This window comes from Myxocyprinus asiaticus, chromosome 8, assembly GCF_019703515.2.
Source record: "Myxocyprinus asiaticus isolate MX2 ecotype Aquarium Trade chromosome 8, UBuf_Myxa_2, whole genome shotgun sequence".
Lineage (NCBI taxonomy): Eukaryota > Metazoa > Chordata > Actinopteri > Cypriniformes > Catostomidae > Myxocyprinus > Myxocyprinus asiaticus.
Genome location: NC_059351.1, coordinates 3,067,344 through 3,095,137, shown reverse-complemented (window position 1 = coordinate 3,095,137; position 27,794 = coordinate 3,067,344). Strand labels below are relative to the sequence as shown.

The following is a 27,794-nucleotide window of genomic DNA, read 5'->3' as shown; positions in this document are numbered from 1 at the left end:
TTATAAAAATTAAACAGTAACAAATAACAATAAAAATAGAATTAAAATAAGGTGCCAAGTAATTAATAAATTAATAATTAAATAATTAAAACAATAATAACAATATACAACATAAAATAAACAGTTTACAAGACTTAAAGATGTACATTTCTACCCCTTGATTATCAAGGCAGTGATTAATTTCAGAGGGTGTGCGTCTCAAAAATGTATTTTGCTAACTATCAGAGAAGGGTATAGATGCAGGCATTGCTCCAAAAAGGGGCGGTCGCTCCAAATCCCCCTTTCCCTAACCTAAACTGAGCGTGGAAGTGACGCCCCCTTTTGGAGTACCCACGCCCCCTTTGGAGTGCCCCGCCCTTTTCTTTTAAAAGCCTGCAGCTTTACCTACTTGATCTGGCAGGAGCTCATGTTATGCTGTTTCCATCCACTAGAGGCAGATTTTTATTTACTCTTCCTTCAGTAAAACAAACAAACCAACAATTGTAAACAGCGGATCGGTCGTCGGTGTCTTGTGAAGCGGGCACAGCAGAATGCCAAAGAAAAACGGACTGAGTCCCGCCCGAGTTCCGATGCAGGCGGGTGAGAACGGGAGCCGTCCCGAGAGTCGAGCACACGGGGCAAGTGGATCTGTTTTGACCCAGGCGGACTCATCACGGGGCTATAATAACTTTGGGTCCACGCTGTCCAGCAGCGGTCAGTCGGAATCTCAAAGCCGAGACGAAATCATCATTAACATGCAAGAAATGTTTTCTCATCTGGACTCTGAAGTCATTTACATGGTGCTCCATGAGGCAGATTTTAAAGGTAAGGGGAAATAGCCATCCACGACTGTAAAATTTTGGGCAGGTGTTTCAAAACCTTTTCGTTTCCACAAAATGTAAGGGAGTGATAATAGGAACAAAACATCAAACAGCCTTATAATAGGGGTTTTGCTTATGATGTTCAAGAAGTAAGCCTAGTAGGCAGCGTGCTATATTTTGAGACCAAGGCAATAAATATACCATTGAGAGTCAACAACAATGCAGATAAACAGTGTTGACCTGTTGTTCATTATGAATGTTTCATGCATTAAATATCAAATATATGGGCCCATGTATTTTGAAAGTATACATTGCATAGCTCCACGTGCACATGCACGTGGTTACTAGGGCTGCAACTAACGATTATATTGTTAATCGATTAATCGTACGATTATTCGACGATTATTGCAACGGTTAATCGTTAGCTCTTAACCAATTATTCAGCTTGTGCCCCGACTGAAATTGTATTAAACGTGCTTACTAACAATAAAGAGGACAAAATCATCTTTTAAAGAAATTCACTGCCAAACAATCCTATTATTATCAAGTTTTTTTTGTCTTGTTTTCCATTTAAAATTGTCTAAAAATCCTTAAAACAAGATACATTTACTTGAGAAGCAACATATAAGATATTTAGATTTGCTTTAAGAGAATGCATCTTAAATATAAGTGTATTTTGTATATAAGTGTATTTTTTTCACTTGGTTATACTTCTGCAAATGCAGTAAAGACAAAATATACTTATATTCAAGATCTATTCTCTAAAAGCAAGTCTAAATATCTTATATGCTGCTTCTCAGGTGAATGCATCCTTTTTAAAGGATTTTTAGATATTTTTAATATTATATTCAACATTCTTAGGTAACAATTTTGTCTTCTGCAGTATAGCTGCTAAAGTACATGTACATTGTTTTAAAGGAGTTTTAGATATTTATATTGGAAAAGCCAAAACAAAAACAAATCAAAAACGTATTTTGTTGGGGGCCTGAGTAGCTCAGCGAGTATTGATGCTGACTATCACCCCTGGAGTCGTGAGTCCAAATCCAGGGCGTGCTGAGTGACTCCAGCCAGGTCTCTTAAGCAACCAAATTGGCCCGGTTGCTAGGGAGGGTAGAGTCACATGGGGTAACCTCCTCGTGGTCGCTATAATGTGGTTCGCTCTCGGTGGGGCGCGTGGTGAGGGAAAATAGCGTGAAGCCTGCACATGTGCTACGTCTCCGCGGTAACGCACTCAACAAGCCACGTGATAAGATGCATGGAACGCGGAGGCAACTGAGATTCATCCTCCGCCACCCGGATTGAAACAAGTCACTACGCCACCATGAGGACTTGGAGCGCATTGGGAATTGGGCATTCCAGATTAGGGAGAGGAAAAAAAACGTATTTTGTTGCAGTGTATAATGGGGCGAAGACTACCCTCTCTCACCTTTCTGTTCACTTCAATCCATGTTTAACTCACAAAAAAACAAACTCTATCTTATTAATAAAGCTGAGTAACGGGACATTTGCGCAACTCATAGAAGAGGCGCTGACCGCACAGAGAAACACCAGTTTCGGAGTTTGTAGTTATTTACATGATCTGTTTCCGTATTATTTGAACTTTAATAAAGCTATAACGCATTAAATATAACTGCATTTAAGATGTAACACTGAGGTGTTTCCTTTAAAGAACTCCGGCTCCGCTTATTCCACAACGAGAGTGCTTCTGTATTTACTTATTTTGTATTTTTGTATAATTCCCTCACACTTTGCGATCTACATCACTTGAAGCTTTTTGGAAAGTTTAGAGAGCATCTGGAATGTGATCTGTGTAATTCTTCCTCTCCTCAGTGAAGTACTGCTCTCGCGCGTCATCATTAGAGTTTAATGTGATCTCATGTTACGTTAAATGACATCAAACGAGTATTCGACAACGAAAATTTTTGTCGATAATCTTTTTATTGTCGATAACGTCGACTAATCGTTTCAGCCCTAGTGGTTACACATAATATTATTACATTTACCCTGAGTTTCTTTTTTCATCACTATCTCTTTGCATTAGTGGACAATGCAATGGATTCTCTTTTGGAGCTGTCAGATGCTGCTGAGGGCACAGCACCGCCCCCTCCTCCAGTCTCTGGGTTTGAGGTGGCTGCTGCTCTCCTGGGAGCGGACTCCACTCAAAGTGGCTTCGCTTTTTCACACCAGCCTGAATCTCAGCGGGAACACAGCCCTCATGAAACCCACCTAACCACAGAGTTTGATACGCTCCTAGATCAGGAACATGAGACTTTGACGTCACAGCAAACACAGCCTAGCATTCATTCTCTGATGTCCTCCATACCTCTCTCTGCTCTGCCCCCTCCTTCTCAGTCAATCCATCTTTCCTGCCTGCCTCTCACATCCCAGACTCAGCTTCCTGGTCCTCAAACCTCTTTAGAGCTTGAGCAGAATCCCAAGTCGGGCTCTGTAACTGAACAGGCATCATACTCTAGCCCCAGGCTCAGAGAGGCCTGTAGAGGTAGTTCAACTGTGAGTGAAATGAGTTTTGGTGGGGTTCATATCCCAGAGCAGAAAAGCATATCTCTTGACTTTAGTCACTTAACAATGGAGGCCAGCTCTACTGAACCACGGCCCTCTGCCTTCCAGGTGTACCGCAGACCTGATCAGCTCCACAACCAAACAGGAGTTCTGAAGAATAATGAAGCGCTCAGAACACCAGCCATGTTATTGAAGACTCAGGCTGCGGAGTTCCATCCCCGCACTGTGGGGCCAGCCTTTATTACACCTGTCATTCCTAATCCCACACCCTGGAACACTAACCCTTTCCCTGCTGCTCAGTGGTTGGCTCATGGACCTATCAGACAAGCACCTCTGAAGCCTTCTGCAACTGTACCGAAGTCATGGACTCTACCTCCCAAGAACCGACTCAAATTGGAAGGGCATGTGCTGGTGTTACTTAGAGGGGCTCCTGGATCAGGCAAAACCACCCTTGCCAAGTAAGCAAGAAGGCATTCCACTGGGATGGCATTAGTATACTACTAATTATCAACAATCTCTGAAAAATAAATTCTAAAAAATCCTTATGCACTAGGGGTGTAGCGTTTCGCTCATCTCATCATTCGGTTCGTTTCAAGATACTGAGCTCACGGTTCGGTATAGATTACATTCTTTAAGCCTGAATCAATAAATGTTAAGATTGAAAGTTGTATTATTACTTTAAAGACATATGACAAACATTTCAAATGTAGCACTGTTATTAAAAGTGCTATATGATGTAATAACTTCTCTTGGCAACGGAGTCATTTGGTTTTAGTTTTTAAAAATTAACATCTAACGAAAAAAAAATGGGTTACTCTTGGAGTAATAGCTTTGAAATTGAGCCATGTTATTAGTGATAGAGTAATATTTTACCCTGGATTTTTAGTTGGCTGATAGTTCTTTTGAGATCAACAACATTGGCAGATAACCATGCTTGCTTGACTGATCAACATTATATTGGCCTCCATGCTTTTTATATTTGTCATATATGGTTGTAGAGAAAGTGTATACAGTAGATTTGTATCTGCTTTATGAAATTCTTCTGTCTTTTTGTTGTGCAGTGCTATGTTGGAGCATAACCCAGGAGGGGTTGTTTTGAGCACTGACGAATATTTTACTCGAAATGGTCCCTACCATTTTGAGCCAAATTTACTAGGAGAAGCCCACGAGTGGAATCACCAGAGAGGTGAGTATATACAAAGTGTGTCCAGCTCACCTCAAAACAATACAAAACAGAAATGTCTGGGCTGTTATTAAATTATTAAACTGTCCAATTAATTACGCAGACTGTAATTGGTCTTTCTGGTGATCAACTTTTCAGCAAAAGAGGCTTTGAAAAAAGGCCAGACACCCATCATAATTGACAACACCAATATGCAACGTTGGGAGATGAAACCATACGTTGCTATGGTGAGCACATAGTATGAAATAAGTTCTCAATGTATGATATAGAACAATGACCACATATTATTTTCACTATTACATATTATTATTATTATTATTTTTTAATTGTCCAAGATTAGCTGTGGCATTTCAAATGCAATTGATATTTCTGGCAATTAAGTGTATATGTCTGTAGATCTTATTTATTTATTGGTTTACCTCTAGAATGTTCCCTAATTTACAGTGTGATGTGCCCTTCACTCGTACACATAAATACACCTTCTTTTGCTTCTAGGCACAGAAACATATGTATAAGGTGCTGTTTCGAGAGCCAGATACTTGGTGGAAAACCAAACCCAGAGAGCTAGAGAAGTATGTAAGACATGATCACAAATGAGAATTAACATAAACCACAGAAACCATAGAATTTATTCATTAACAAGTAGGGCTCCCCATAAATTGTTTTTGTTGGGAGTCTTATATCAACAAATTATTCTTGAAGTTTGAATAACTAATACTAACACAAAACTGTGATTCATAGCTTTAAATAATCACACAATTATAAATGTTTACAATTTCTTGACAAGTCTCTTTCTGTTACCCTTTATGTAAAGGCGTACAAGGCACCAAGTAACAAAGAGGAAGATCAAACGCATGTTGGAACGGTATGACTGTTTTGTCTCTGTCCAGAGCATCATGAATTCACAAAGACCGGAACAAGTGCCAAGTGTTGTGGATTTGACGCAAACAGAGATCGACCAGCCCCGGTGAGTAAATGCATTACATTCATGTTATGAATTTTTATCATTAAGATGTACAGATGTACAAATGTACATGTACATGTGGATTTATGTCATTCCATTCAGGCAGTCTTTACCTCCTGGGCTCAGTCATCCTGATCATGTTGGTGACTCTAGGTTGATTAAACTAAATGTGCACCTTTCCACATCTCTGCCTGATGTGTCCTCCGTAAGTCAGGCTTTCAGTACCATTTCCACAGGCGAGGAAGAAGGTGAAATGCAATCCTACAGTTCCAAGGTGTCCATGGTGTTCCATGAGAACACTCTGGCAGGGTCTGGGATGCTGCAGTCTGACCTGCTTGATGGAGGAGAGTTAGACTTGAAGCTAGATGCCTGCCTTGAAAATTATGGTGAGTTTGGAATGACAGCAAAAGAGAAGTTTCTAGAGCAACCGGTGGCATTTTCGGAGTCCATTGCTCAGCGTGTAAGGAGGGACAGAGCGCCTTCTGCAAATGCACTGGGAGTAAGTGCCATCAATCAACCTGTGAACTTTGACCCCAATGTTGAGTCTTCTAAGCAAGTTGAGGAGGGATGCAAAGATCAGCCTCTTGCTGAAGGCAAAGTAATGCGACCAGAGCTTTTGGATTTTGTGGGGGACTGGCCACTGGAATCTCAAAGCCAACGCCAAGGAAGACAACAGAATTCAAGGAATAAATCTGTAAAGAACACCGATAAGGAATTCAGAGCTGTGGAAGTTGGAGAGAATGCTTCTGCTGATGTGGACAAGCATTCTGATACTGACATGATAAATGAAGAAGAATTTGTAGATCTACTGCAAGGAGGAGGAAGCTCATCTCCAGCTCCAAGTAAATTGACTTCACAGCATTCCCCATCCTTGGGTAGAAACGAGGGTAACTTGAACCTGGAGACTGTGCTCTGGCCTAAACTCCCTGACTGTTTGCAGGAGTGGAAGTTTTCAGAGTGCACTGACCCAAGCAAAGATTACTCTACTTCTCCAAGTCCAGTGAAAGAGGGGGCAGACCAAATTGAGGAGTCCAGTCATGTGTCCACACAGGAGGTGGTTGAGCAAGAGGGGGAGAGTGTGGTATCTGAGGAGAAATGCAGAATGAGCCCCAGTGTCCAGGGAACTTTGTGTTCAAGAGTTGCCATAGACTTGGAGAGCAGTCTGGAGAGACGGAGAGGGCTTAGTCGAAGAATGGGAAAATCTTGTAAATTGGCACTTACCTTCACCAATCAAAGCCTTTCCTCACCCTGCACAAAGTCTTCAGTTATTTCACATCAGCCCTCCAATCTTTCACCAGGGGAAGGAGTCATAGAGTCGTGTCCCAGCATCTTAACCCAAACACATCCTCAAGACTTTGCTCTGCTTTGGCGAATTAACCAGCTAAAATGTTCTGCATCAGCTTCGGACCTCTCTAGTAGTGGTATGGTCATTTTGGATGGAAACTCTTTGCGTTTTACTCCAAAAACAAATGAAGAGCAGTCTGCCTGCCAGCAGGGTGTGCCATACCGCATGGTCCATGAGAAAGGCTCTCAGGTGGAAGACAGCGACTTAAGAGAATCCCACTCCAAACAACAAAACCTTGAGATACTAGGCCGCCACTTCAGGCATGTCTCCATGGATATTCTGGAAGACCTTTATGAGAAGTGCCATCAAGATATGGAGTGGACATCTAATTTATTGCTTGACTCTGGAGAACAGCTGTATAAATATGACGAAGAGAATGAGGAAGGTCATTTGGGGTCATTTTTTGGGGAACAGTCACACGATTACCGAGCTGTGAAGAAATTTCCAATCACCGAGCCATCAGAAGCCAGCTCAGAGAGCAACCGGGCTGGAGCTGAGCAGAATGTGGCAGACTCCAGCAACAGTTTAGCCAGCAGCATCAGTCCCAAGTCCCAAGAAACTATCTTAAGTGACTTGAGCCATGCTAATGAAGATTGGAGCGCAGGTCAAAGCTCACAAAGTGAAGCTGAAGGATCTGATGAGGGTTTAAGCATTACCAAGGAAAAATGTGAGCCTGAGCATTCCTTTGTAACCTTAGGGCAACCAACAGAAGACACTAAAGTACAATTGAATGTTCCAGCAGCTAGTGAGGCAAAGCCAGAACCAGATACAACAGATCAGCTAGATCTAGAGCAGGAAGGGACATTGGTGAGACAAAGTGAGCAAATTAGTCAGAGCCTAGAGGCACCATTGGAGCAATGGACTCAAGAAGAGAGAGGAGTGATGGAAAAGGAAGATGAAGAAACAAGAGCACAGGTGGATTCCATTACACAGTCACTTCTGCATCAGGTCGATGAAATGGAGCGCAGAGAGGAGGAGGAGGAGAGCAAGGAACAAGCAAAGGATAGAAAGAGAACTGGCCAGGGGAGAAGAGAGCCAAGAACTTTGGACATTCAGACTCTGGAGCTGAAACTTCCAACTGAACTTGCATTGCAGCTCACTGAGCTGTTTGGACCTGTTGGGGTCAGTCCAGGTAATCAGTTGTCTTATCAATGCATCAGTCAAATTTTCAGTTAGTCATTCAGTGTACAGTATCAATCAGTAAATCTGTGCCTCATTAAAAATAGTGTCTTGAATAAACGCATGCATAACTGTAATTGGTTGGTTTTCATGCTCGGGACACGGTGCTCACACTGGGGCTCAGGTTCGAGTTTAGCCAGTGTCAGCTCCCAATCCCATTTCCCAACTTTCTTCCAATACTGTCCTTTCACTCTAACTGTTCTGTCTTGTCCCATGAAGTCAAAAGGCCATACAAAATGAAGAACACTTTCACATGTATGAAGTGTGTAATTTTTGTGCCTCTTTGAAACCAAACAAAGTTGTGGCTAAATTTAGAACCGCAAACTACCTTACTACACTTACTATTTCTGCAGTATCTATACATGGCTGAAATAGTAAGAGAAGTATGGTAGTATGCAATTATGAATTTAACCATTAACTGTTTTCAAACAAGTTTCTCAAACAGTCCCCCATCTTCCATTGGCCGGTCAAACAGATAGCCCCGCCCCAAACTCACACCATTGGTTAAGCCAGTGTTGGTTTGTCGGGCTGGTTTACTGGTTGGTATGCTAAATAAGGATCCACAAGAGTCCCATTCACACATTTAAAACTGTATTAAAATATAACTTTTGAACTCCATATGGCTGCAGGTGCATTTTCACCAGATGACTGTGCTGTGCAAATTGACCTGAACTTGGCCAGACTGCTGCACCAGAAATGGAAGGAGACTGTCCAAGTTAGTCACAGTACATATTTTCTTACGTTTACAGTTTTTGTATATTTCACATTCAAAACAAACGGCATAAATATGACTTTAAATGTATATATTAGTGTTTTTTTGTGAGTGATTCTGAATTAATTTAGAACTCACTCTGTGTCTGTTGTATTTTGCAGGAGAAGCACAGACAGGCATCTCTGTCCTATAAGAGTATGACAGCTTATTCTCTTTATGCACGCAAGCACACAGTGAATATAGATGTACAGCATAACACCATGAAATCACAGTGAAGCCCACAGTGAAATCCTGCTTTTTCCTTCACTTTCAGTGAGAGCAGAATATTTATTTGACATTGGAAACGTGTCGCATTGAGACAGGGTGTTGAAAAATTACTTGATTAGTTAGGACGAGGTGTTGGAGTAAACATATTCTCTAATACTCACACATACACACAGTCTGTCTCTATTCACATTCAATAACCACTGCAAAAAGAGATGGTCTGCTATCTCTCTCTGTCTACTACTTTTATGGGTGTTCATCCACATACACATACCATTAATAATTTTTCTCTGTTTTTCTTCTTTCCTGTCCTTTCACACTTTGTATTTCCATGGAAATTAAGGTTCCGTCCACTGGGGTGAATCAAAGTGTAACAAAACTGGGCCAAGAGACCAATCAGGTTTGCATGAAGAAATTATTTTTATGGACCACTGGAGTGTGTCCTGTCCCCCCATCTCCCTGAGGGACATCATGATTGAGGAACAGGTGATGCAGGACAGCATGGAGAAGGTAACACTCATAGAGAAACACTTCCATCCAACCACTGCTTTTAACAAAAAGGAAGTAGTAAAAAATAAAATGTGTTTGTGTTTTTAGTCCAGGTCAGGTCGGAGGGATCTGGATAAGAAAGACAGTGCAGCCAAGTTGAAAGAGAACCAGCTGTTTTCCATGTTCCCAACCATAGACCGACATTTCCTCCGAGATATCTTCAGAGACAACAAGTGAGAATATAATACATAGTGATAGACCATTATATCGGCCCAGCTAACGGTAGTGTTGACTAGGGTTTTCAATGGATTACAAAAATTGTTTTTGTAAATTGAGTGAATGTTGTCTTATTTGCTGTCATCAAATAGTATTATCTATATATTGGCAATTGGCCATGCTGCTCTCTAGATATAGGCATTGACGATTGAAAAACCCATATCAGTCGATCATTTAAATGTTGTTTTGTGACAGTGGCTTCTGCAGAAAGCAAGATATGAGCCATCATCATTATGTTCCTGATGAACCTCAGATGAGTCCAGGGGGATTCTGCCTGTAATAAGTGTGCTGGAAGTTGCTTTGGATAAAACAATTGCTACAAAATGACTACGTTATGGAAATTATGGAATAAATACTGACCCAAGTAGAATTAAATTCCCTAAACTACCTGGCTAATGCTGGTCTCCTAGTTTCCCAGCCCGCTGGTACCTTTTTCTTCAGCACATTACAACTCGGAGTCCACTGAGAGGTTGGCAGCATCCTGACTAAACTCACTCAGTCCAAGAATCTTGTATTCTGTCACTACACACTAGCGATTTCACCATAACACCTATCTCATATCTGGACTTCTGCTGCAGCCTAATAACTCAATCAGTTTCTGCTCTGCTCATTAATTAGTACACAGCCGGGGTTCAGACGCAGCTGTGGAACTCACCCAAGAAAAGTTCAACGCAAGCTTTTATAGATGATATCATGTGATCTCTCCTGATACTTGTTTACTTTATTCTGATTGGAGGTTAGTTAGAATTAGCTAATCATCAAGAGATCAACATTATGAAATATAGTTGAAAAGAGAGTATGTTGAAAATTCCAGTCATCGTTAGCTGCATATTCCAGTACATCAATGTCCCATTTTCAGTTCCCCTCAAACAATTCCACTTGCACGGACCCGTCTTTGCTCCTCTTCTCAGCTATCTTTTATACTTAACCCTAAAATTTCATGACTTGATATGGCATTTACAACATATTAAGCATTTGTAATGTGATTTAGTTCAGGGTGAAACTTAATATTCAGCAGGAGATAAAGCAGGGTTGAGCTTGATTTTATCCCTTGGGATTTGATCAGATTGTGAAAAGTGTCCATATACAAACATGTAAAGAATTATTTGTTAAAGGGTTAGTTCATCCAAAAATTCTGTGTGTGTTTATCTCATTATACACATACCCTCATGCCATCCAAGGTGTGTGTGACTTTCTTTCTTCTGCAGAACACAAATTAAGATTTTTAGAAGAATGTTTTAGCTCAGTAGGTCCATACAATGCAAGTGAATGGATGAACATTTTGAAAGCATTTTGAAGCTCCAAAAAGTACATATAGCCATCATAAAAATAATCCATACGATTCCAGTGGTCTAATTAATGTATTCTGAAGCAAAACACTGTGTAAGAAATTGATAAATATTTAAAACTTATCGATGACATTTCTGCTGACTGTCTGTGATTTTTGGAGCTTCAGAAGAGAAATCTCCATTCACTTGCATTATAAGGACCTACTGAGCTGAGATATTTTTCTAATTTGCTTCAAATGTGTTCTGGTGAAGAAAGAAAGTCAAACACACCTGGGATATCATGAGGGTGAGTAAATAATGAGAGAATTTTCAATTTTGGGTGAACTATCCCTTTAACGATATTACCATAATTTCATCAGTTAATATAATAAATATAATATTTTTCCCACCTTTGGGCATTGATTCCTTTTTTTTTTTTTCTTTTTTTTCTCCATTTTCCACCCAATTTGGAATGCACAATTCCCAGTGCGCTTTTAAGTCCTCGTGGTCGCGTAGTGACTTGCCTCAATCCGGGTGGCGGAGGATGAATCCCAGTTGCCTCCACGTCTGAGACCATTAACCCGCGCATCTTATCACGTGGCTTGTTGAGCGCGTTGCCACGGAGACATAGCGCGTGTGGAGGCTTCACGCCACCCACCGCGGCATCCGCGCTCAACTCACCACATGCCCCACCAAGAACAAACCACATTATAGCGACCACAAGGAGGTTACCCCATGTGACTCTACCCTCCCTAGCAATCGGACCAATTTGGTTGCTTAGGGGACCTGGCTGGAGTCACTCAGCACGCCCTGGATTCGAACTAGCGAACTAGCGAACTCCAGGTGTGGTAGCCAGCATCTTTTACCACTGAGCTACCCAGGCATTGATTCCTTAAGCAAAAAAAAAAAAAGCAATTTCATAGGCAGAGAAAGTTATTACATTTTAGTAAAGGTTTAAGAAAGTTTAACTTTTTCTTTAGAGAAATGTGCATTGTTGAATCATGCACAATGTGACCAGAAACATTTATGAAGAATAAAAAATAAGCAGTGTCAGTTCAGGTTTCATGTTCACTTTACTTAGGGTAAGTTTACATGACAACGATGTACTAAAAAACGGAAACGTTTTTCCTTTGCGTTTTTGAAAAGTTTCGCGTACAGACGACAACGTTGTCAAAATTTCCCCGTTCACACGGATCCACGAAAACGACTAAAAACACTGTATTATGCATGCTAGGCCAGTTGTTAGCGATGTCACTTTGTAAAGAAATACTACGCACCTGCGCACATAAGCATTCTGCCACAGAGCGGTGAATACAACCAATAAAGATGGCGATCGCTGTTTGTAGTAGTGATGCAGTAAATCTACACTTTGCTGGAGAAGCGTCAATAAACTAAAAATATTTAGCAGCACAAACACAGTCCTGTAGTCCGCTATTGTAGTTTTGAATGTCTCGCGCATTTTGAAGTACTCAAGCGCATGCTTATAGACTGAACACGTAATACGCGTGCGCATGATGTCATCGTTTTCACAAATTCGTGTTTTTGTATGTTTACACAGAGACGATAACGGCATAGTTTTCAAAAACTTGCACTTTGAAAGCCGTTTTCAAAAGTTTGCGTTTTCAGGCCTCAAAACGCCATTGTCGTGTAAATGAACAGCCAAAACGCATAAAGTTTTCCGTTTTTAGTTGAAAACGTTGTCGTGTAAACGGCCCCTGAGTCAACATGCAATCAAACACTAGACACACTCAAATCCTAGTCTTTAGATTGTGGTTTGCCTCGCTTCATCATTTTCCACTCCTTAAGTGAGATGTTTAGTTTAAAACTCTTTTTCTCTGTGATACTTAAAGGGTTCATAACATGAGGAATCTTTTGACATTGTACTATAAAAACATACTGTAAGTTTCAGAACTCAAAACTTCCTCCTCACTGCAAAAAGAACATTTGTTGAAACCAAAACGACTCGTTCTCTACTTCCTCCACATTGTGATGTCACACAGTGGAAGACATTTGCATCTGACCACCTCCACAACAACACATCAACGCCTAATTTACCTTCTCACATCCGTAGCCCCGCCCAGTAGCGGTGAGCAGTGAGATGACAGGTCACTCAAGAGCAAAGAGCCAATCAGAACAGTGGGTGTTTACTGTCAAGTCTTAAAGGGGAAGTCGCACCAAAACAGAGTGTTTCTGACAGAGGATCAGAATGAGGGTGCGAAATGATCATGTTTTACAAACATATATGACTATTTTTTGTGCTAAAAAAACTTTACTAATATTATAAGTGACTCTAAAGGAACATAATAATAAAATAATAAAAAAAGGCATGTCATGAGCCCTTTAAGTTCTAGAGGAATTTTTGGCACATAACTACGTGAATACACTTCTAATGCTTCTCATAGTTAAGTTGTTCAATAGTGCAAAAATAACCTAATAGCAAATACCTCTCAATCATCTGCTTGTTTAAGTTACTCTCTGGAGCAGACCGAACAGTTTTTGCGTTCTCTATTTGATGATGGACTGGTTAGAAACGTAGTGGCACCTGAACCCACCCCTCAACGCAGTGGCACACACAGAGCGCAGAGCAAAGAGAGGGTGAGCACTGAACACATCAACAAAAACCATAATGAAATTAAATGAAAGCCCAGTGTTGACATGTTTTGCTTTACTCAGAAATGGAAACAGAGAGATGGGGAGGTGGAAGCAGCTCAGTTCCAGGATATGGAGGATCCGGAATACGAGGATTTCCGCACGGAGGCAACACTGCAGAGACGTCAACAAATAGAGTGTTTAAACAAGGCAGCTGAAACCCACAGACAAGGTCGCAAGGACATGGCTAGTTTCTATGCACAACAGGTTAAAGAGATGAAAAAAGACGATGTTCTTTTGTGTCAACAGTGTCTTTTAAAATATATTCTTAGCAGAAAACATTGCTGCGTTGTGCTCGAACGCTACAACTCATCTCACGTGAACTACGCAGGTTACGTTTACTAATGTTACCTAGCTTGCCTCCCCTAGCCTGCAGAAACTCAAAGCTGTGTACTGTGATTCCTGTTTCCATAGTAACAGGGACATTTCTGATTGGTTGATCTTGCTTCAGGATTCTGGGTAGTGTAGTTCTTCAGCCATTGAAATTTAGCTTAAACTTTAGATTAAACTTTTTTTTTTTATTGCTTCTACAGAAGTTTAACCAGAAGTTTGGTTGGTCTGTCGTGATTACTATGAAGATTATGAATGGCATTTTACTTCCAGAACACTATTGTTGATCTATTTATTAACCCTTCCGTGATCTTATCGATCAAGTCCCTACGTTGTCCTTAAGGGTCAAATTTACCATTTTTTATGTTCAAATTCAAAACCTTGTAATAAAGGCTCTGTTTGCTCTTTCTCTCTACTTTTGGTCTTAAATTGTTCGACTAGGTGCCAGCTAACACTAGATACAAGATTGTTTTCTCCATCACCTTCCGTTTCAATATACAGACCTGAAAGGCAGGGGGAGCCCTAACTCCGCCCATAGACATCCAGTCTATTTTGAGAAGCCTCCCCATAAAATTGTAGAAAAGGTCAAAATGTTATAAGAGCACTTGTACTCAAAATTTCAATATATCAGCTCTTAGGTTGTGTTCTACAAAATGAGTCTATTTTAAATTGTCTTTCAGTTTGTCTGGGTAAATAATGATAAAATGTTATAGATCATTGCAAACCTGAGGTTCTTAGCTTTCAAATGACACACTTATAGTCCATTCAGAGGCCGAGATATTCCACAAAACATGGGGAAAGGGCAGGGCTTCCCCAAAAAGACTGGATGTCTATGGGCAGAGTCACAAACCACATTGGGGCGACCCCCTGATTTTCAAATCTGTATGTTGTGATGGAAAGTGATAGGAAAAAAAATTTCTAGTGTTAGCTGGCACCTAGATGAACAATTTAAGACCAAAATTAGAGAGACAGAGCAAACAGAGCCTTTATTACAAGCTTTTGAATTTGAACATAAAAAAGGGTCAATTTGACCCTTAAGGATAACGTAGGGATGTTGTGTATAAATACAAAAAATTTAAAAAGAAATTACATTGCCAGGTTCAGATCACCTTTGTGGAGGATGAAGTTTCAGGCCGAAAACTTTAAGTTAAGTTGATTTAAATCAATGTTAAAAATTAAAAAGGGTCAAATTGGCCCAATAAGTCCAAGGAAGGGTGAAAGAAAAAACTAATCTAACACATGACAATGTATGGATAGTGCAGAGCTGATTTGAGATCAAAAGGCTTACTTATAAAGTTACTATGTAAAATTGTGTTAACGTGTAGGGCCACATGCATGGAGAAAAGATGCGTGAAGCAAATCACCACGCAGCCATGCAGATATTTGAGCGAGTGAACGCTTCACTTCTGCCTCAGAATGTTCTGGATCTTCATGGACTGCATATTGATGATGCCCTTCATCACCTAAAGCAGGTGCTCATCGACAAGACTTTGGGTATGTGAATAACACACACACACAAAAAAGCAGTGTTTCTAATATAAACAGCGGATGGATTGTACAGTTTTTGGTGTATACATTACATTATGTTGGATAATTTTGTCTGACTGTTTTATTGAACTGACTTTTTTTTTTTTTTTTTTTTTTTTTGGTAGAATGGCATCAGGGTTTGTGCCGCCCCCAGCTTTCAATCATCACGGGACGAGGCAATCACAGCCAAGGGGGAGTGGCACGAATCAGGCCCGCCGTGTTAGACTACCTCAAAAACCAACACTACAGGTATACTCACTGTGTCCAGTTTTCCTGCAATGAGCCTTTCTGTGTTACATGTCCATTTTGCTTCCTGGAACATTGATTTACTCCAAGCAGTTGTCCATTACACATGGAATGAAACGTCTTTTAGTCCAAACACACTCTAGGTCCTGCCAATGAAGAATCCAGAATAACAATTATTATTAGGAGTATATTTTGTAAGACGATCGAAATATACTCTACAATGACCCCAGAAAGTATATGGACACTTAAGCCTCACTTAAAAAATGTCTATGCATTTTATAACAAAATTTTAAAGCAAGTGGCACTTATTTTAAAGATAGATGGCACAAGCACACTTTAAGTAAAATATTTCACAATAAGAAGTTCGTTAGGTTTTAAAATACAAAACAATTAATTTACTTTTCGAAATGAAGACAAAGTATTTGACACTTTCTGGTTGTCAAAAATGTAACATGATTAAGGGGAACTGACTTTATTTATGAGTGCACTAAAAATGACCTTGGGGGCCTGGGTAGCTCAGCGAGTAAAGATGCTGACTACCACCCCTGGAGTCATGAGTTCAAATCCAGGGTGTGCTGAGTGACACCAGCCAAATTGGCCCGGTTGCTAGGGTGGGTAGTCACATGGGGTAACCTCCTCGTGGTCGCTATAATGTGGTTCTCGCTCTCGGTGGGGCGCATGATGAGTTGTGCGTGGATGCCACGGAGAATAGCGTGAAGCCTCCACACGTGTTATGTCTCCACGGTAACACTCTCAACGAGCCATGTGATAAATTGCGTGGATTGACGGTCTCAGACGCGGAGGCAACTGAGATTCGTCCTCCGTCACCCGGATTGAGACGAGTCACTACACCACCACGAGGACTTAGAGCGCATTGGGAATTGGGCATTCCAAATTGAGGAGAAAAAAAAAGAAAGAAAATGATCTCGGGAACAGTTGATGGTGCAAAAGTCATTGCAAAAATGGATAAGAAAAAGTAAAGTTAGTCTGAGGAAAGGTCTAGCATCATTTGTGTGCAGATGCCACTTGGTCTGATATTTTAATAACTAAAGCAGTGACATTCATACAGGGAAGTGTTAAAGGGATAATTCACCCAAAAATGAAAATTCTCTCATTTACTCGCCCTCATGCCATCCCAGATGTGTATGACTTTCTTTCTTTTGCTAAACTAAGATTTTTAGAAGAATGTTTCAGCTCTGTAGGTCCATATAATGCAACTAAAAGGCGTCCACAACCTTGAAGCTCCAAAAAGCACATAAAGGCAGCATAAAAATAATTCATACGATTCAAGTGGTTTAATCCATGTCTTCTGAAGCGATATGACAGGTGTGGGTGAGAAACAGATCAATATTTAAGTCCTTTTTGTTAGAAATTCTCTTCCCTGCCCAGTAGGTGGCGGTATGCACGAAAATGCGAATTGCCCAAAAAAAGTATGTGAAAGTGAAAGTGGTCATATTACTTGGAAAAGGATCATTATTAATTAAGGACAAAAGAATACAGTATAGTCTACATAGTAAAAAGCCAACAGTTCCATGGAAGCACAATAGGGACCTCATTTGTCATATAGTTACACTGTACATTTTATATTTCCTTTCATCTGTCTTTTTCTCACAGTTATACTGAGCCTAAAACTGGGTTGGTGCTGGTCACACTAAACTGAACAAGCTACTACAGTAAATCATTTATTTATTTCCACTGCCTTAAACTGAAGTGTCTTCTATTGTGCCAGCAATTAACTTTATACACCTGTGCACTTTCTGTAATTGTGCAAGAGTTCGTGTAAATCATAAAAACAAAAAAATATAAAGGTACTACATATTTACACTACATTTTATATTTTATATTGACCCATATGCATAGTATATTTTAATGTTTCTTGATGCTCTCTTAAAATGCAAGGACTTATGAATCAACTGATCCCACTTTCAATTTAGTATTTCTATGTAGAGTGCAGTGAACACTAAAATTACATAATCAGTGCATTTAAAGGGATAGTTCACCCAAAAATGTAAATTCTCTCATCATTTACTCGCCCTCATGCCATCACATGTGTGTATGACTTTCTTTCTTCACCAGAACACAAATGAAGATTTTTAGAAGAATGTCTCTGCTCTGTAGGTCCATACAGTGCAAGTGAATGGTGACCAGAGATTTATAGCTCCAAAAATCACATAGAGGAAACATAGAAGTAATCCATATGGTTAAATCCATATCTTCAGAAGCGATATGATAATTTAAGTCAAAATTTAAATTATCTTTTACTCTAAATCTCCACTTTAACTTTAACTTTCAGATGTGAAAGTGAAACTAAACAGGCACCACATGTGACTTTTAGATGTAAAAGTGAAAGTGGAGATTTAGAGTAAAAAAAAGACTTAAATTATCATATTGCTTCTGAAGACATGGATATAATCACTGGAGTTGTATGGATTACTTTTATGCTGACTTTATGTGATTTTTGGAGCTACAAAGTTCTGGTCACCATTCACTTGCATTGTATGGACCTGCAGAGCTGAAATATTCTTCTAAAAATCTTAATTTGTGTTCTGCTGAAGAAAGAAAGTCATACACATCTGGGATGGCATGAGGGCAAGTAAATGATGAGAGAATTTTAATTTTGGGGTGAACTATCCCTTTAAAAGGCCTTTTGTCTAAACAGATAATGACCACACATTTTATTCTCTCCATACCAGTGAAGTATTTTTAGACTACAAAAGCAGAAGAGAGGGGTGATTATTCAGGCATTTTATGATGTTTGATATTTAATTTTATTGTTGCACATTGTTTCATGTTGTTTGGTTTATAAACAAAGGCTAAGTTTTATATGATCTAGTAGCTTCAGATATGTTCAGGGATGTTAATTGGAGACATCAAAGGATGGCTGTTTACTTCTTTTTAAAGTTTATAAATCAGTACATATTCATAGAGTTTTTGGAAATATAAATGCTGATCCTAGATCAGCTTTGTGTTTTAGTTTGGTTGCATTAACAGAAGGGGCCTGGTCCTAGATCAAAAATACAAATGTTACTTTTTTTATTTATATCACAGGCTTGATTCATACATTTTATGCCACTTAAAGTGCTGGTTCTTGGTTTAGCTTAGCTTTGGGTTTTATATGTCCAATTGAAGGTTTTGATGTGAGAGTATTTTACAGACGTCTTAATGCTGCTATGCAAATCAGAAATCGTATTTGTGAGAATTCTTAGAGTTGAGCTTGTTCTGAAAAGTATTTTTGAAGTTAAATTGTATATTTTGAACCTCTAAATAAATTTTTATATGTAAACTTGTTCATTTATTTTTGTTCAAGAAATTATGGTAAAAAAAAATAAAATAAAGAATAAGTTATTTTTGATATTTTGGTGAAATTAAATGGAAATGTGGTGAAACTTAATTAAAATTAAACTCAATATGTTTGCTTGTATAGTTCGGTTTGGGGCTCAGTATTTCAATCACAGTTGAACATGTTCAACATTTCATTCTCTTTTCTCCATTCCATCTTACATCAAAAGAAACGTTGGTGGGGGAAAATATAACTCAGCATGTTGAATACTCAGTAGTTGATGTTAGTTTCAATTAGTAAAGGTCACATTTCTCCATGATGAAAGAAGCAGCTGGTGAAGTGTATGCAGTGCCCTTCCTCTCCATCTGAGGGCATTGCTGAACTCAATAAAATTTGCTCTTAGGGTTGCACTGAATTACCTTGTTGCAGCTGAAACTGAACAAGGTTTTATTAGACAAACAGCTTGTTCTTGTTTGTCTTTGTTGTATTGATTAGCCATTTTCAATGATATTGAACATGCATCACAGTGTAGTTTAAATTGCCACCTTTAGGTGATTGCAAAACAGCACCGTGCTACTGCATTTTACCAGAAGTGGGGACAGGAACAGTCCAAGACTAACATGCTTGAACTACATGCACCTTTATCACCTAAACACGGGCTCTATATTGTGTTAATTCAGTATTCTATTGCACTTGTACTTAAAACAGATGTAACTAGTGTCGGATAGTGTCTGTAGCTACAGACAGGCACTAAAAGCTGCCTGGTCAGCATATTTGAGCAAACTCATAGAAAATAACCATAACAATCCTAGGTGTTTATTCAGTACTGTGGCTAAATTGGATGGGAATAAAGCCTCGACTGAACCAGATATTCCGTCGCAGCACAATAGTAATGAATGTCTTCATGAATGTCTTTACTGATAAAATTGGCATAATCAGAAACAACACCTCAGAAAGGAGGGTCTCATAATTTTGCTCACGTGCAACTTCAATCCTTTGCTGTCATGAAGAGCTAACAAAACTTATCAAAAAATCAAAAGCCACAACATGTATGTTAGATCCAATACCAACTAAGCTCTTAAAAGAGGTATTCCCTGTAATCTCAGAACCTCTTCTTAATATTATTAACTCCTCGCTATCGTTAGGACTTGTCCCAAGAAACTTTAAAATGGCAGTTATCAAACCGCTTATTAAGAAGCCACAGCTTGATTCAGGAGAATTGGCTAATTACAGACCGATTTCAAATCTCCCATTTATGTCGAAAATACTAGAAAAGGTAGTGTCCTCCCAACTATGTTCACTTCTATAGAGAAATGGTATATATGAACAATTTCAGTCAGGATGTAGACCCCATCACAGTACAGAGACTGCACTTAGAGTTACAAATGACTTGCTCTTATCATCTGATTGCGGCTGCATTTCTCTTCTAGTGCTTTTAGATCTTAGTGCTGCCTTCGACACCATAGATCACAACATTCTCGTGAATAGGCTGGAGAATTATGTTGGCATTTGTGGATTTGCATTAGCATGGTTTAGGTCCTATTTAGCAGACCGCTACCACTTTGTATGTGTAAACATGGAATTGTCAAATCAAACAAAAGTATGGAGTGCCACAGGGATCAGTTTTAGGGCCTCTGCTTTTCTCCTTATACATGCTTCCCCCTGGGAGATATTATCAGGAATCATGGAATAAGTTTCCACTGTTATGCCAACGATACCCAACTTTATATTTCTTCTAAACCCAATGAAAATTTGCAATTCTCCAAATTAGCAGAATGTATCAGTGAAATAAAAGATTGGATGGCCAGAAACCTTGGACCGAAAAAGTGCTGCATTTCCTGTACAATGACATAACTCACTGCTTAGCCACCTCCTACGATGCATCGTTGGAGAAATAAACTAAGTGGTCACGACTGTTTCCCGAAACCGTAGTAACTATGTCGCACAACCATGGTTCGAAACACGTTGGTTTAACAATATAGAGCTGATGTTAATGATGTTTTTTAGGGGTTGGAGTAATAATTTCTGTAGATATCTAATTATAATAGCTCATTTACACATACACCAGAAAGCTGTTTAATGTGTGAAAGCTGTTGAAGACATTAAAGCGGCATGCACTGTGTAAAGCGACAGATAGTGGGGTTTCCCTTTACATCAGACTTCAAGGTTTCCCATCGCACATGAGCACATGCGCACTCTTCAAAAACCTATTAACGGCACTTATGAGTTAACATAAACACATAAAAGCAGTGTGTGATAAAGCGCTCTCACTTAACAGCCTTTAATCCCTTAAAAGGCTGTACTCGTGTTTACGTGATGTTTCAGAACGTCGCTTTGGGCAAAACCCTGGAATAAGCCGTTTTCTTATGTAAACGTGGTCAAAGTGTTGACAGAATGAATGAAATGGCAAGAAAGATATGGAAGTCAAATGATGTCCACACAGCAAACTAACAAGAAACTATGCTTCTAACCACAGGTAAAGAGCTGTAGTTTCAGGAAACACCAAATCGTTCAACTATGTTGGTAACGATGGAACTTGCGGCCACAGATGCACCCAAGGCCCGACACAGCATCTTTGGCACAACCAATGGCATGAATTTGGGGTGGGACTATCAGTTTGCCACATATAGTAGGCAGGAGAGTGTTCAAGAAACCTTTTTGAAAACAGTAATTATTGTTGCAATTCCTTTTACTTGTTTAATTTACTGCTATACTATTTTATTACTACTATATATTGGACAACAATCACCTTTCTGAAAAGTCAGATTAAGCTTGAATAATACCTATGTACTTTAGAGTCAGACAAACATATTTAAAAAAATTAAAGGAGAAAAAAAGTTCATTTCTCTGGGACCCCACACATAATGAATGGGCAGTCAATCTCACCATCTCTCTTGCTTGTGTCTTGTTATTATCGTTAGTCTTATTGTCACTTTTTCCACTTTGATTTGATGTTTCATGCACAATGAGTATTTGACTGCTAAAGCAGCACGACTCAATACTGTAGTTGCACTGAGAATGTCACACAGACTCAGCGGAAGCTTAGAAGAGATACAGTGCGATGTACGATTTCACAGAGAAAAGAGCCAACCTCACATTTCACTTCCCTCTGCTAGAGGATGCAGCATCTGCTTTGTCTGTGAAGGAGTAAATGATCTCTCTGTGTTCCAAGATCACTTGAATTTCCTGTTTAACAATACAAGTTTGGAGAAAAATGCAGATTTGGACTAAAGTCTTATTTGAGCATGTTTAATTAAATTGTTCATAAATTGTAAAACGGAGAAGATTCAAAATTAAGCTTCATATCCGCCTGTGAATCTCACGGATGAAGAGCTAAAAAAGGTGAGTTATTCTGTGTTATACATATACTGTATCTACTGCTAAGTATAGAACTGTGATCAGAAAGGATCTTTTTTTTTTTTTTTTTTTTTTTTATGCTATAAATCAGGTCGGCATAGAACGACAAATTCACCAACAATCCAAACTTAACCCACAATTTGAAGATTTTAAATTAAATTGTACCGAAATGAATCTCAAACCTTTTTGAAATTTTTCTAACAGGCTGAAAATCCCAACTTTATTGTTTTCCTTTTTTTAAAAATACAGTTTTTAGGAAGGGTTTGGTAACACGTTGCAATAAGGTTCCATTCGTTAACATTAGCTAATGCATTAGGTAACATAATTAATTGTATATTTTTAACAGCATTTGTCAATGTTAGTTAATAAAAATACAATTGTTCATTGTTAATTCATATTAGTTCATAGTGCATTATCTAATGTTAACTTTTGATTTTTAAACAGTATTAGTTTTTAACATTATTTTAGACAAAACTAAAATATTAGCAATCAATATTACAGCAAGAGTGTATATTTAACTTTACCTTATAATGCTCAATAGTGTGTAAATGATTTTGCTCACTTTATGCATTATAATCACCTAAATTCAGTTTATTCTTTCCCCAATACTGAAAGTATTTCTTTGACGAAACACATGATCCAAGCACACTTGATTAGTTTCAGCTCATTTTTGAAGATATAATGTGGGATTCATCATTTTATAATAAAGCCTCTTAAGTCAGAATATTAAAAACATTGTCACCCATGCTTTAGATCTTGTATGTTCCGGCCAATTCGGAGGCCTCTTCGACTTAGAGACCCTCAAGTGTTAATACTATAATTGTTTTACACCCGAGTAGAACAGTTGTTATTAATGCCGTATTTGGCAGTCCAGGTTTATTGCAATCATTTGGCCTTTTGCTGTTACCACATTAATATTCCAAATTGTACGTATTATGGCTGTAATGCATCACAGCTCATTTTTTTTAAAGATTTGTTAGGATCTTGGATTTGCATGGAGGCGATTTACTATTTAAATACTATAGCATAAGTATTAGCTGGATAAGTTTGAATCATCAGTATACTTTGCTATAATCGCAGTAGGCCTCGGAAGTGCGTGCCATGGCCATTTCGAGAATCATCTTTGAGGTTGTGTTTTATACCGCATATGTCACATTTAATGAGAATTAGCCCATAGAGTTACTGAATGAACAGCTGAATAAGTTAATGCATTTATACTACACAGCATTTGTATGAACACTCAAAGCAAAAGATGAGCGGCCTACTGCCATAGATTTCATTAATTCCACCTTAATCAATAGGTAGCGGTGTTTCCGAAATTTCCCTAGTAAGCAAAAATTGATGATGGCAAATTTGAATTATTCAGGGATGCAAACTACTCACCTTTTGGCTCAAGTTCCCCCTTTTTAAAGCTAATTTGTCCAAATCGTTTGATAAAAGTGGTCATTTGTACGTACTTATTAAACCACTTGAAATGGGCATTTTAAGCTTAAACACTTAAAGCGTAATACATCAAACAAATCACTTTCAAATTCCCCTTAAACACCTACTATGACTTTCTCTCCTTTTTCAGCTCTCATGAGTTTGCATTTTTCAAAGATATTTTATAATTTGTTTGCTTTTTGTGATAAATTCTCTCAGTGTTTGTGTGAACATAATTATTTGTATTTTATTTTTTTCGTAATGCAGGAGTCAGAGAGCGGGTGAAAGGGTCAAACACTCGAAGTCCACAGACATCTCTCTTCTGAATGTGCTGCTTGAATAAAACAGAACATAATGACCTCAGTTATTAAGCTTTCAATGGATTACTGAGCAGAGGACTAAAATATCACATTGCGCAGGAAAAAAAACCCTTAAGAATGGCGAGGGAATTGCAGAGGTTTTAGTCTTGGTCATCATCGTATTGAAAAACTGTAACTCATATGATGACTTCATCTTCCCTTGGACACCCCTGATTATCTGCCTTCGGCCTACTAAACTGCGCCTTACAATCACTACACCCAGAACAACTAAATGATGAATGGTTTGGCAGAGACCTCTGTGAAATGTGTCCTGGTTGGAGACTGCGCAGTGGGTAAAACAGCACTCCTTGTACGCTTCACTTCGGAAACATTCCCAGACAGCTACAGACCCACTGTCTATGAAAACACTGGCGTTAATGTATTTATGGATGGCATCCAGATCAGCTTGGGATTGTGGGATACGGCAGGGCACGACACCTTCCGCCAAATCCGGCCCATGTCTTATCAGCAGGCGGATGTGGTTTTGCTATGTTATTCGGTAGCAAATCCTAACTCATTACATAATCTCCGGCACAAATGGATCGCTGAGGTGAGGGAATATCTTCCGAAAATACCTGTTCTGGTTGTTGCCACACAGACAGACCATCGTGAGATGGGGCCGTATCGTGCTAACTGCACCACAGCCTCGGAGGGCAAACAGGTGGCACAGGAGATCCGTGCCAAGGGATACCTGGAATGCTCGGCACTCAGTAGCCGTGGCGTGCAACAGGTTTTTGAGTGTGCCGTCCGAACAGCCGTTAATCGGGCGCGAAGACGGACACGGCGGAGACTGCTGGATCTTAACCCCTGCAAAGTTTCCTGAGGGCTGTGAAACGGAGATACTGTTTAATTGTAACCTACACATATGGGCTCTTAGAAACCTCCGTTTTTTTCATCACTAAGATAATTATAAAAGATTTTCCTCTATTCAGTCTAACACAACTAAATGAGGTCTCAACAGAGACCTCGTCTTACTACTGTATCGAAAAGACTATTTGATGCAATTCATAGAACAAGGCATGAAGTCTGCATGACAGATTTTGTGGAAAATTATGGTTTGATTTTGAGTCCTACACTGAAAAAAAGAATATTAATCTAAAAAATGTGTTTCATGTGGTAATATCTCAATTAACTAGTTTGATCCAAGTCAAAAATATTTCACATTTTAAACCAACAAAACAAATGTTAAGGGATAGATCAGGTAGAATTTGCAGGTTACCTCTTTTTACAGTGGTTCTGCTTCAGGGCCCAGATTTATATGGACATCAGGTGGAAACAAAAGCGTAAAAATATGGTTTATCATACAAAAGTAACAAAGAGGCCCTCAGAATCCAACATGGAAATGTGTTCATATTACACTGATAAAAAAAATTATATAACATCTAAATTAACTGATTTTATTCAAAAATATTATTCAACATCACTGAATCAACCTGAATACATTAATCCAACACAATTAATTTTAATGATTAGATAAGGTAGAAATAGTTCCTTAAGGTAACAATTGCAGGTTACCACTTTTTACAGTGTACAAGAACTGCACATGCCCAAAAATATGCAAAATTAGTAAGATGACAGGCTGAAGCAAAGCATCGCGGACAGCAGAAGTGTGATTTACCAGACTAACACATGGAACAAACACTGGGCCAAATATTTTTATTAGCAAGACCAAGTGACAGACGAATTATTGTAGAGGGTTTGACGTCAGTAACAAAAAAATAGAAGATTTTTCTCCCATTTTCAAAATTGATAGGTCTATTTATTATACTATATTAAATATGCATTAATATATGGTTAGTTGCATTTTATTACCAACATTCAGAGCATTTTTTCCTGCTGTCCGCAACCATTTTTTGGGTCGCAACCCACCAGCTGAGAACCACTGCTTTTGACTGTTCACTTTAAACTGAATAGATAATTTAGTTATTATTAAGCTGTGACGTTGTTCATTTTATTCCTTTAAAACTATTTAACATTAACAGGATTTTATAAGAACATATTTTAAAAAGACATATGCAGCCAAGGGTGTAGATCCCCCCCCCCCCCCATAATCAAAACAAGCAAGTGCAACCCCCCCCAATATTTATGATCAATGGAAACATGTAAATGCTTCACGCTGCAACCCCCCTAATGTTCAAGCCAAATCTATGCCCTTGAATGGTACATCTGTTAGAAAATACATATGGAGACTTTAGTTATTTTGCAGAACTGAACAGGTATTTTTAAAAATGGTATCTGCTCTTTCAGCTGACTTTTTCTAGTAGCTTGTGAACAGCCCCCCATTGGGCTCTTAAAACCTTCTCTCCCAGTATCTACCCCAGAACTGTGATGAATTACGATGCATGTATTCACATTAGCTCATAATGCCAAGATGAGATCAAATGCTGTGATGAGCAACATCTCAGTTTTAGGGAATAAATCACTTCCATTATGTATCTTTGATTTGACGACAATGCTTTTAACTGTACCTGTTACACTGTTGAGGAGGGTTAGGAATAGCTGCAATAAAGTATTCTGTCCTGACGTTCTTTTTTCTTCAAATGATTTATTTTTATAGCCTTTAGGGGTTCACTTGAATAAGTTAATGTTTTAATAAGCAAATTTAGTTTGGTCTATGTTGTGTATGATGTGTGTGTGCGTGTGCGTGTGGTCTGTCATGCACAGCCAACCGGGGGACATCTGTGTGTGTGTGTGTGTGTGTGTGTTTATATCAATTCTGCCTAAATGAGCACGTCTTTCTGACTTGTATAGCCAACCTGTAAGCATTTTTTACATTATCAAATCATACACTCATTTTAATACATGTTATACATATTACATATTGCTCTGCTTTCCGCATTAGGAGAGTGAAGGACATAAGAAAGAACATTATTGCTGCTTCTTTGAAGCACTGAGGTTCCAGACTTCCAGCTTTTGGTTGTGTGAGTGTGAGGCTAACGTGTGTACTGGTGTATGCTGAGAATGGTCATGAAGACAACAGAGCCAGAGTTCATATTGTTTAAGGCTGAACTCCACTTCAGTTTCAACTGGGACAACAATAGAATACTAATCATTGTATTGTGAGTCATGCATGACCGGCAGGGTTCCTTAAAAAGCATGCAGCACATGCAGACTGCTAAACTGTAATCATAGTGTGTGTCTGTCTAAATACACATTTGAAACAACATCTTTGTTTTAATCCACAATAATTATCTCCTGTTTCTGCTCATTTTTTTGTATTTACAGTTTAGAGAATCTTTCTTCATCGGTAATTATATTCAAAGTGACATTTGAAGAGAGATTATGTCTTTACATATTTTCTGTACGAGCATACTTATGTGCTTGCTTGTTCATATGACTATTTCTAACACAGGCTTGAGATATAGAACAGATCAGATGGTAGGAAAGTCCCTCAAAATGTTAAAGAATGCATACATGAAACAAAAACATGACATTTCTTGGATGTGAACTGAAAGAGGAAACAGCACAGAATTGGGTTAATTATAATGTTCCCAAGTAAATGGCATCATGACCCTTCATGGCGTTTTTATCTAGGCAGGAGGTTGTTTTAATGAAACCTTTCGTAAAAAAATTATTACATGAGTACTCGGCAGAGGAGCAGAAGAGAGTAACAGAAAATGTAGC

At 38.9% G+C, this 27,794-nt stretch overlaps 1 protein-coding gene across 15 annotated transcripts; it reads left to right on the top strand.

Moving 5' to 3' along the window:
- Window positions 1-440: 440 nt before the first annotated feature.
- Window positions 441-27,533, top strand: LOC127445142 (rho-related GTP-binding protein RhoH-like). Of its 15 annotated transcripts, none has more exons than XM_051704966.1 (16): window positions 443-804; window positions 2,842-3,778; window positions 4,382-4,506; window positions 4,642-4,730; window positions 4,999-5,075; window positions 5,318-5,470; window positions 5,570-7,944; window positions 8,621-8,706; window positions 8,865-8,898; window positions 9,311-9,477; window positions 9,565-9,689; window positions 13,469-13,595; window positions 13,674-13,856; window positions 15,305-15,473; window positions 15,632-15,755; window positions 24,079-24,389. In XM_051704966.1, exons 1-16 carry the CDS (start codon window positions 531-533, stop codon window positions 24,152-24,154), a joined length of 5,121 nt encoding a protein of 1,706 aa, XP_051560926.1. In that variant the 5' UTR covers window positions 443-530; the 3' UTR covers window positions 24,155-24,389. The 15 variants fall into 15 exon arrangements, 10 of the variants coding, with proteins under 10 accessions (XP_051560928.1, XP_051560929.1, XP_051560932.1 ...); XM_051704967.1 differs by lacking the exon at window positions 24,079-24,389 and adding an exon at window positions 17,367-17,799; XM_051704970.1 differs by lacking the exon at window positions 2,842-3,778 and having other exon boundaries at window positions 702-804.
- Window positions 27,534-27,794: the final 261 nt, after the last annotated feature.